The sequence below is a fragment of the Scyliorhinus canicula genome, chromosome 19, assembly GCF_902713615.1.
Source record: "Scyliorhinus canicula chromosome 19, sScyCan1.1, whole genome shotgun sequence".
Taxonomy (NCBI): domain Eukaryota; kingdom Metazoa; phylum Chordata; class Chondrichthyes; order Carcharhiniformes; family Scyliorhinidae; genus Scyliorhinus; species Scyliorhinus canicula.
Window position 1 is genome coordinate 40250335 of NC_052164.1, and position 11284 is coordinate 40261618.

General features: G+C 47.6%; 1 protein-coding gene across 1 annotated transcript; it reads left to right on the top strand.

Annotated features, from left to right (window-relative positions):
- The first annotated feature begins 4653 nt into the window (after positions 1-4653).
- Positions 4654-10832, top strand: LOC119953988 (interferon alpha-F-like). Its single transcript, XM_038778764.1, has 4 exons — positions 4654-4785; positions 8067-8156; positions 10382-10621; positions 10734-10832. The coding sequence occupies exons 1-4, from the start codon at positions 4654-4656 to the stop codon at positions 10830-10832; spliced, it is 561 nt and encodes a 186-aa protein (XP_038634692.1).
- Positions 10833-11284: the final 452 nt, after the last annotated feature.

Consider the following 11284-nt stretch of genomic DNA (forward strand, 5'->3'; position numbering starts at 1 on the left):
GCATGTTTTTTGACTGTGGGAGGAAACCAGAGGAAACCGAGGCAGACAGGGAGAGAACATGCAAACTCCACACAGACAGTCACCCAAGGCTGAAATTGAAGCAGTGTCATGTGTGCCGCGATACAGTAGCATTAACCACTGTGCCACCATGCCATCCTTTGATGAAATTCTGGCACTGAGGCTGAGAGGACTTGGTATGACATCCAGAATAAGAAAGTGAACTGGGCGGCTAACATAGCCATGATAAGGAAGTTGATGGTGGGCACGGGGTCTATCTGGGAGCGGGTGGAGGCAGCTTTGTGCAGGGGCACCAGTTTGGCAGTCCTGGTCATGGCTCCTCTACCGCTGTCGCCGGCCAAGTACTCCACCAGCATGGTAGTGGGGGCGGCCCTGCGGATATGGGGCCAGTGGACGAGGCATGTAGGGGAGGTAGGTGCGTCGGTCTGGGCTCCTATATGTGATATTGATTTGCCCCGGGAACATGGATGGAGGTTTTCGAACATGGGGTTGGGCGTTGGGAGGAGTGTGGGCGATATGTTCCTGGAGGGGAGCTTTGCGAGTTTGAGGGGCTTGGAAGAGAAATTTGAGCTGGCAAGGGTAAATGACTTTAGGTACTTACAGATGCAGGACTTTGTCCGCAGACAGGTCCCATCCTTCCCACGCCTCCCGCCAACGGGGATTCAGGACAGAATAATCTTTTGGGGAGAAGGAGTCTCGGATATTTACACGGTGCTCATGAAGGGGGAAGAGTCCCAGACGGAGGAACTGAAACTCAAATGGGAGGCGGAGCTGGGTGGGGAGATGGAGGACAGGCTGTGGGCTGAAGCACTGAGTAGGGTAAACTCAACCGCAACATGTGCCAGGCTCGGCCTGATTCAATTTAAGGTCGCACACCGTCCCACATGATGATATCTCAGATGAGCAAATTATTTGGGGTAGAGGACAAGTGCGCTAGATGCGCGGGAGGACCAGCGAACCATGTTCACATGTTTTGGGCATGTCCTAAGCTTAGGGGGTACTGGGAGGAGTTTGCGGGGATCATGTCCCGGGTGCTTAAAACAAGGGTGGTGATGAGTCCAGTGGTGGCAATGTTTGGGGTTTCGGAAGACCTGGGAGTGCAGGGGAGGAAGGAAGCTGATGTTTTGGCCTTTGCTTCCCTCGTACCCCGGCGGCACATACTGCTGGCATGGAGGGTCTCAAAACCCCCGAAGACTGAACTATGGCTTTCAGACATGGCTAGTTTTCTGGGTATGGAAAAAATTAAGTTTGCCTTGAGGGTATCTGTACTGGGGTCTGCCCGAAGTTGGCAACCATTCATCGACTTCTTGACGGGAGAGTGAATGTCAGCAGGGGGTGGGTGGGGGGGGGGGATTAGAGTAGAGTAGTGGCGATAAATAGGCAGGCACTGTCTATGGGAGAGGAGCGGGCCTGTGCAGTATGGGTCGATTGAGGCGTTGATTTTACGTTGGTTTTTGCATATTTTTGTTTTTTTTTACTGTTTGATATCTGTAACTTTTTACAATGCCGAAAAGTACCTCAATAAAATTGTTTGTTTAAAAGAAAAGAATAAGAAAGCGAAAGATGAAGGCATTAATTCAGAAGGGACAGGGAGAAATGGGATTGAGTTTGGAGATGTTGCAGTGTTGAGGTGACAATTTTGCGATCTAATGATGCAGAAGTTCAGGCTTATGCTCAGAGGATGTTGGTGAAAATTACACACTTTGATGGGATTTGAATTTAGTTAATCAATCGCAGTAATAGTAAGCACGATATTGTACAAAACACTTTCCTGATGCACTCATGTCTGTTCGGGAAGGAAATTGATGCCCCATCCCCGCTCTGGCCTACATGTGGCTACAACAATGTTATTGCCTCTTCACAGCCCTCTGATGTGGCCTAGGAGCCATGAACCTCAAGGGCAATTAGGCATGGGCAACAAATGCTGGCCTGACTGGTGATATGGAATTGATACGATAGAATTTTGAATACTGACTGTATGACATCAGAACACAAGGAGGAGCAGACCAATTCTGTTCCACCATTCAATTTTGTCTTAAGTGATCTGATTGTGGCCTTATCCCATTTCCTACTTACCCCCATCACTTTTACTCATTTGTTGATCAGACAACTGTCCAAATCGGGCTTGGATGTATTCAATGATCCTGGCTCTGTGCAGGTTGCAGAATGTGAAAGATTAATGGCACTTGGAGCAATCAGAGTTTACAATCAGATCGGAGAGGATGTTATCGAATGGTGGGATAGGATGGTGAGGACGAGTGGCCTATGATGCTCCTAATTTATATGTTGGGGTGTTTTTCTGTTCATGATCACAACACTGGTTGTTGATAGGTGAAGCACAAATTGGCAAACGTGTTTCATATATTACGACAGTCACAATGCCTCAAATGTACTACATCAGCAGTCGTGTACTTTGTGATGTTCTGTTGTCAGGAAGGGCGCTACATAAATGTAATTCTGTTTTCAAATCAAACACATATTGAAAACTGTCCCCACACAAAAAACCCACCTCAGCTCAGGATCAATGGATCATCGCTGAAATTGTTTACAGGCCTTCGATAGGCTCCAAAAACTAGTTTTGACAATTTGGGTCTGAGGACAGATTTAGTTTCTGAAATTAACTTTTGAATTTGAAAACAGAAAGACAATTACACCCCAGTGTCACCAGACATTGAGCCTGTATTATTTTCAGTAATGTTGAATCAGGTTTCCAACAGAGGTAAAATCGATACTGGCATTAAAGTGCTTCTGCGTTTAAATAAAATTGCGCGTGGCAACAACCTTAAATACATGCATCAATATTCTCAGATATTTTCAAAAATTCAATGTTAATATGCAGTCTGATTTTGCTGGTTCATGGCAGATGTGGCGTTTGGTGATTGGCAATTATTTGGAGTGGAAAATCTTTCAGAGGGTCGGTGCAGATTGGATGGGCTGAATGGCTGCCTTCTGCACTGTAGGGATTGTATGATTTTATGAATTAGAGATGAGAAGCACACAGTGACCTTGCCAGCGAACCTCACATCCCATCAATGAGTAAAATAAGTCAAATTTGGCACAGATTTCAGTGAGTGGACCTGAGATTTTATTTGGTAACGGTGGACATGGTGATTTCTATCCGAGTTCCAGCTGTGAGGGATTGGGTGACATTCCCTGTGGAAGCTGGGATATCCCGAATATCCGGAACCCTTTCCCATTTCCCCCTCAGGCCTTTCAGTGACGAGCCGCTCGCTTCACAAACTCTCCTCCCTCTCGGAAATGACAAAACGCCCTCACTTTCCCTGAGGCACTTTCGCTTTTGGAACAAACTGACAACAAGGTTCATTTCCAGAGAGAAACTGAGGCGGCCGCTTTCCCGGGAGAGAGAGAGAGAGAGAGAAGAAAGAAACGGGGTGAAAGGAGAGGGAAAGGAATCACTTTCACCCTCGGAATCGGAGCAGATGAAATATTCTTTCAGTCAAACTATTGAAAACGGCTCCAGAAAAGCAGCGGGAAATGAGCAAGTTGTGCCAGTGAAAGAGCAGATTGTGGGACAGCTCAATGGGAGCGGAGTCAGTGTCCATGAAGCGGGGAGCCTGGGCTCTGAGCCGGGCTCTCTGCAATGTTCAAGCTGTGAAGTGTGGAGAGGACAAGCGCGATGTGAACACACCGGGTCCCGGTGCATTTCAGAGGCAATGGGGCCCCGGGTCAGCTCGGAAAGCCGCCGCACCGGATTCCCGCTCTCGGTGTCTCTATAATCCGGATGATCAAATCCAGACCCCAATACATGTTCCCCCTGCAAACCCACCCCCCAATACTGAGCCTCCCTCTACACCACCTTATTGCCCCCCCCCAATAATAAGCCTCCCTCTACACCACCTAACTGCCCCCCCAACACTGAGCCTCCCTCTACACCACCTTATTGCCCCCCCCCCAATACTAAGCCTCCCTCTACACCACCTAACTGCCCCCCCAACACTGAGCCTCCCTCTACACCCCCTTACTGCCCCCCAATACAGAGCCTCCCTCTACACCACCTTACTGCCCCCAATACTGAGCCTACCTCTACACCACCTTACTGCCCCCCCCCACCAATACTGAGCCTCCCTCTACACCTTACTGCCCCCCCCCAATACTGAGCCTCCCCCTTCACCACCTTTCTGCCGCAAATACTGAGCCTCCCTCTACACCCCCTTACTGCCCCCCCAATACAGAGCCTCCCTCTCCACCACCTTACTGCCCCCGGGTGATGTGAAGCTTCACAACACTGAGCTGGAAGCCAGCGCTGTTTAGTATTTTCTCGCAGGGATTTCCCTCTCGCTGCTTCCGGAGTCTCCAGTTTTCAGCTTCCTGACCTCAGAGAGAAACCGCACAAACTATTGATCTCCTGCAGCTCGAGCACAAATCCTCCAGCCCATTTTCACTTTTCCAATGTCATGTCCACACGTTAAAGGCGACACCAGTGCCAGCTCCCAGCAGAGTCCACACTCACACTCACTCCATTCGGCAACACAGGCGCTCGCTCCCGGATCACAAGCGGTTCCCATTCGACTTTCCCACTTTCATTCGCTTCACAAGAACCCTTCTCGCCGCTGAACCACGAAGCCGCCGCTTTCTCATCTTTCACATCGGTGTGTGACTCTGGCTCGGTTGCTCATGGCTCTGGCGAGTATTTGGAGGTTTGGGACGGTGTTGCTCCTCTTGTCCGCGACCCTCAGTCTGGGCTGTGAGAGGCTGCAGTTACAGCAAGTTCTCAACACAGAGACACTCAGCAAACTGAATGAAATGGTGAGTTGAACCTACAGCCAGAGCCGGAGTCGAATCAAACAGCGTCTGTATGTTTACAAAGTCATATCAGGAGAGGAAGAGAAATGTGTGAAAAAACACATCAGGTCTGAGCGGTGAATAGAAGCTGGACACTGAGGCGAGGAGGATTTACAGAAAGGAGGGATTGTTATCTGGGGGCGGGGGTGAAAGAGGATTCAGAAACAAGCCATTCACATCAAGAATCTGTGTTTAATGTAACCAAACAATCACAGTGTTATCAGGAACACAGTAAAGTAAATTTGACATCAAGTTACGTAAGAAGGTAAAAGAACAGATGGCTAAAAGCTGGTAAAAGAGGGAACTTTTCAGGAAGGTCTTGCCGTAGGAAGGGGAGGTGGAGAAATGCGGAAGTTTACGGAGGGAATTCCTAATTTTAACGCTGAGATAGCTGAAGACTGCGCCTCAAAAATGAACATTGGAATCCAGGAGGCCAGATCTGGAGGTGGACAGATATGTCAGAGTGTTTTCGAGACTGGAGATGATTACACACACAACAGAAGACTTAAAAACAAGTAGGAGAATTTAAAGATGAAGGCATTGCTTAACTCGGCGTCATAAATCAGCAAATTCAGGTACGATGAGAGAACAAGATTCATGATTTATGCCAAAATCCATCTCAGACATAAATTACTACAGGTTTTGATTGGGGAGAATGTGGAAAGTCGATCAGGCAGGTGTAGGAGTGACCAAACGCGGAGGTAACAAAGCTATGGATGGAAATTTCAGCTTCAGAGTTGCTCAGCCAGAGAGGGGGACAAGTGTGATTGGGGGGGGGGGGGGGGGGGGGGGTGGGCAGTCTTACTTGTGGCGTCGATGTGGTCAGAAACTAATTTCAGGGTCAAATATCACACCTGCACATCTTGGGACTGTGATGTGGAGATTTCGGCGTTGGACTGGGGTGAGCACAGTAAGAAGTCTTACAACACCAGGTTAAAGTCCAACAGGTTTGTTTCAAACACGAGCTTTCGGAGCGCAGCTCCTTCTTCAGGTGACCTGGTGTTGTAAGACGTCTTACTGTGCATCGTGGGACTGTGAGAGGAAACCGGAGCACCGGGAGGAAACCCAAGCAGACACGGGGAGAACGTGCAGACTCCGCACAATCACCAGAGGCTGGAATTGAACCTGGGTGTGAGGCAGCAGTGTTAATTACTGTGCCAGGTGCTGCCTCTATGATCTGCTGGTAACTTTAACCTCACTTTTCCTCTCTGTCCAAAGTAGCACAGTGGTGCAAAGGTCAGCACTGCTGCCTCAGGGCACCGAGGACCCGGGTTCGATACCGGCTCTGGGTCACTGTCTGTGTGGAGTTTGCATATTCTCCCCGTGTCTGCATGGGTCTCATCTCCACAACCAAAAGATGTGCTGGTTAGTTGGATTGGTCACACTAAATTGCCCCTTAATTGAAAAAAAGTAATTGGTACTCTATAGTTCTAAAAAAAACTTTTCCTGTCTGTCCCTCTCCCCCGGGACACACTTTTAGATTCCCCTTGAATATCTGCAATGACCGAGGGGATTGCTTTACTGAGGAAGCGAATTCTAAAGATTAATGAGCCACTGAGACAAACAAATTCCTCCTTACTTCCATCATAAATGGGGAGTCTTTATTTTTAAACTGTGCACCTTAGTTCTAGAATCCTCTGGAAGAGGATGCCCTCCTGTCAGCTTGTATCCAGCCAACCCCCCTCAGATTCTGAGACGTTTCAATATTCGAATTAGTTTGATCAGCACACCGGTGTTTTGAGATGATGTCATTGAGAGGTAGCATGCAGCTGAGAAATGGGAGAGGTCAAGGATTGATTCTTAGGGGACACCAGAGGTAATGCAGCCGTCCTTCAGCAGGAAGAGAAGCCACTGCAGGAAATTCTCTGCCTACGTTGAGATAGATGATAAAAGCAAACGAGGACAGCCCCCTTCCAGCCCCATCCACCCAGCCTAAAACTTGACCATTGTGCAGAGGCCTGACCGACCCGTGTCAAGGTGCAGACATGATATGGAGATGCTGGCGTTGGACTGGGCTGAGCACAGTGAAAAGTCTCAACTGAGGAAGGAGCAGTGCTCCGAAAACTAGTGTTTGAAGCAAACATGTTGGACTTATCCTGGTGTTGTAAGACTTCTTAAGGTGCAGACATATAGAGAAGGATCTGAAGGGGAGGTTAACCTTTGTTACAGCCAAACCGTTCTAACCAACTGCCCCCTTATTGTGCCCTTGATGTGAATCCGTTCAACTTGAAGGAAATCATCTGCTTTTCCAAAATTGATATTAATAATATTGATCCATATTCTTGGAGCTTTGAGTTAGAACCGGCCGCTGTTTGTGTTTTTCTATTTGGGCTCTTCCCGGCCCTGGTTGAGGAATTTCCAGCTTTCAGATTCCTTCCCTCACACTGGGAGCAGACTAACTATTCGCCTTGTAAAAGAAACAACCGAAAGCAGATTTCACTTTCCCAACGTAACACCGCTGATCGCCAGACCCTCCTCTTAACACGGAGAGGATGCTAGAGAGAGATCCTCCCAACACAGTCCAGATACACACAGACACACAGAGAGACAGAGACACACAGAGTGACACAGAGAGACAGAGACACACAGAGTGACACAGACACACAGAGAGACACAGACACACAGAGAGACACATAGAGACACAGACACATAGAGACACACAGAGACACACACACACAGAGACACAGACACAGACACACAGAGAGACACACACACACACAGAGACAGAGAGAGAGAGAGTCACACACACACACACACACACATACTGGCAGATACACACACAGACTCGCAGGAGAGTTTAGGCGGTTACTCCTGCTGCAAGCGGTTGCATTTTCACTCCCGGTGATTCTTTCGGTGAAAATACAACATTTGTCGGAGTTGAACCCGGTTACGGTCAGTGTGTGATCCTCAGCTCCGTGTCTCACTCTGGCTCGGTTGCTCATGCTCTGGCCAGTATTTGGAGCTTTGTGACGGTGTTGTTCCTCTTGTCCGGGACCCTCAGTCTGGGCTGTGAGAGGCTGCAGTTACAGCAAGTTCTCAACACAGAGACACTCAGCAAACTGAATGAAATGGTGAGTTGAAGCTGGAGCCAGAAACAATTCCCCATCGGCACTGGGTCCATTTGTTTTGAAGCATTCTCTCAGGAAATGGTTCTGGGGTTTGCAGCGCTGCACAGTTTATGGTCAGCGAATCTGCAGCATTACTGTTTCTGATCTGGGTTGACACAGTGTTTGTCTTGCTCTCAGGCGGGTCGCTTCCCTCGGCAATGTGTCAGGGAGAGGTTTGCGCTGACAACCAAGACCTTGAATCTGGTGAAACTGTCTGAGGGTTTGCAGGTGAGTGAACACTGGGCTTATTATCATTTATTCCATCAGAAATGTGCGAAAAACACGATAAAGATCAACCACCGTAATCCAGGATGGGACAGAGCAGGTCGTTCATTGAAGTTGTCAGTGGAAATGAGGAGCTCCTGCTTTGAACCTCAAACCCCCGGGTAAAGACTCTCTTCCTCGTTCCCTCAGACTGATGTAGGGAATGGAACCTCATTGAGCTGTGATGCACCCTGTTGGGGAGCCTGCCAAGTCTGCAGCATCATTCAAAGGTTACTTGTGCCTGCTAATCATCTCAATTCCTTCATCACCTCACTACCCATTAGCATCTCTGTCTTCTCCCTCTTACTCCCTCACTGTCTATCCACTTCTTACCATCAATCGTCCTATACAGTTCAGGCAGGGCCCTTTCATCTGTGGATTCCACACACATACCTGTCCACTCTCCATTGCATTCACTCGATGGTCACTGTGTTGATATTGGTGGGCTGGTTAGCTCATTGGCTAGTCCAGGATGCTGCCACCAGCGCTGGTCCAATTCCTGTCTGACTGAGGAGGTGTGAGACCTGCCTCTGCGCCCTTCCCTGAGAGTCGAAGGACAATGACAGACTCCCTCTACAAATAAACAAAAACCAAACTGCCCAGAAAGCAACTCAGGTGAAGCATCAGATTGCCACAGCGGCAGAGGCCCAGGGTGACCGTGTGGAGTTTTCACGTTCGCTCCGTGTGCGTGGGATTCCTCCGGGTGCCCTGGTTTCCTCTCACAGTCCAAAGATGTGCAGGTGAGGTGGATTGGCCATGATAAATTGTCCCTTAGTGCCCAAAGGTTTGGTGGGGTTAGGGGGATGTGGCAGCGGAGTGGAAGGGGAGCTCCATTATTCTAATACTTTCCAGGTGTTCTCATCAATTTATGTCCTCTATAAACTGGAACAGAATCCAATAACTACTGTAATATAACATAACTCAATTATCTCTGGTGCAGGCACGGTGGCACAGTGGTTAGCATTGCTGCCTCAGTGGTGCCGATGGTCCCAACCTTGATCCCGGCTCTGGGTCATTGTCAGTGTGGAGTTTGCGCATTCTTTCCATGTTTGCGTGGATTTCGCTCCCACAATCCAAAGATGTGCACGGCAGGTGATTTGCCGTGCTAAATTGCCACTTAATTCGAAAAAATGAATTGAGTACTCTAAATTTATTTTTTTAAACTCATCATCTCTAAATATTCCAACAACACAAACTCCCAGTCAGCCATCACCTCTGCATTCTCAGATTAGATTCATTCAGATATCACCAAGTTCACAATTTTGCAAAATGGATTTTTCCGATATTCCCCGAGGTGCCACCAAAATCTCGAATGGAGAGAGTTATTTCACTCACAGGGTCCGAGGAAGGAGATATTGATGGATGGGTCTTGTCAGGAGATTGGTGTCAGTGGAGGGGGTTAAGTCGATGTGCGAGGAGGAGATGGGGCCCATATTGAATGACGAGGTGTGAGGCACTTCGCAGGGTGAACTCCACATCCACCTGGGCCAGGTTTGGTTTCATCCAGCCTCGGGTAGTTTTGAGGGCCACTTGACCAATTTCAGAATGAGTCACTTCTTTTTAGGGGGGGGGGGGACGACAGGTTTACAGTGCTGTTTACAGGGTCCGGGTAACAGACGTGCATATGTTCTGGTTTTGTCCCGAGGTCATGGGTTTTGGGGTCTCCTTCTTTAGCACCATGTTGGCGATCCTGAAGATTGAGCTGGAGCCCTAACCTTAGCGGCCATACTTTGGGTGTCAGACTTATCAGAGCTGCAAACGGGCGCAGGGGCCAATGGCGTCGCCTTCTCCTTCCTCATTGCTCGGAAGTGAGTTCTGCTGGGATGGAGTTCTCCGCCTCCATCCAGTGCCTCGGTTTGGCTTGGGGACCTGATTGAGTTCCTATTCCTTGAAAAAGTCAAAGAAAAGTTGAGGGGAGCAACGACGGGATTCTATGGGAGATGAAGCCTTTTACTGTATTTTTCAAGGAAATTGTCACCTTTTGTTACTCGGGGTGGGGGGGGGGGGGAGTTGACGGGAGGGGAGTGGCAGGTTTCATGAGAGGTTGTTTTATGATTCTGTTTTCATATCTGTAGATGTGTTGATTTTTCTTGTTATTTTGAATTTCATAAATGAAATATATTAATGAAATATTTATTAAAAAAAACAAAAATGCATCATCTTAATCTGATTGTGTATATATTCCCCAGACACAGGACAGGATCCAGATTGTCCATCAGACCCTGCGTCACATCAGCAAGATCTACAGCATGAACTGGGTTCAGTCACCTGGGACCGGAACAAGGTGGAAAACCCTCCGCCTTCTCCTAGACCGACAGCTCAGTGAGCTGGAAGAATGTGCCAGGAAACAGGGCTCAGAGGCCAGACTGAGGAAAAACTCCACCATTCAAAAATACTTCAGGAAACTGAGGAAGTTTCTCAAACAGAAGGTGGGACAATTGATAATGACTCTGTGATTAGTTGGATTGTAGTTTATTTGACCGTAATTAGATCTGTTCATTTTCCATTGGGTTTTCCTTAAAATATATTCTGTTTTTCCAGACATTCAGCAACTGTGCTTGGGAAATAATCCGCGCTGAGACCAGGGCCCGTTTACAACAGCTCCTTTACTTAATGGCACAAGTCCGCAGAAGAAATTGAAATAAAAATCAATCGCATGTTCAGCAGAGACTGGAATAATTTATTTAAATTGACTGTTATTTATAGAATAACAGAATTCTGTGGTGACTGACAAAGAGCAAAGAATATCTTGATGTAATTTTCTATTTGATTATTTATTCTAATTTATTAATATTTATCGCTGCAATATTTTTATGTTGTGAAATCTTCATCATATGTGTGCTAAGCTAAATGGATGGCCATGATGTCTTTTGTACAACAGATGTTAGATTTTACGGTTGTGAACTCACAAATGTAAAGAAGGTATATTCGATAACACATTTCATACAGACTGAAACAAGAAATAGTTCTTCAAAGCTTGCCGTTTTTTGAGAAGTATTATATTTTATGTCTACAGTACGTCTGGAATTACAATTCTGACAGGCTTGGCTCGATGATAACACTGATTGGTGGGTCAAACCCCACTTAATTCT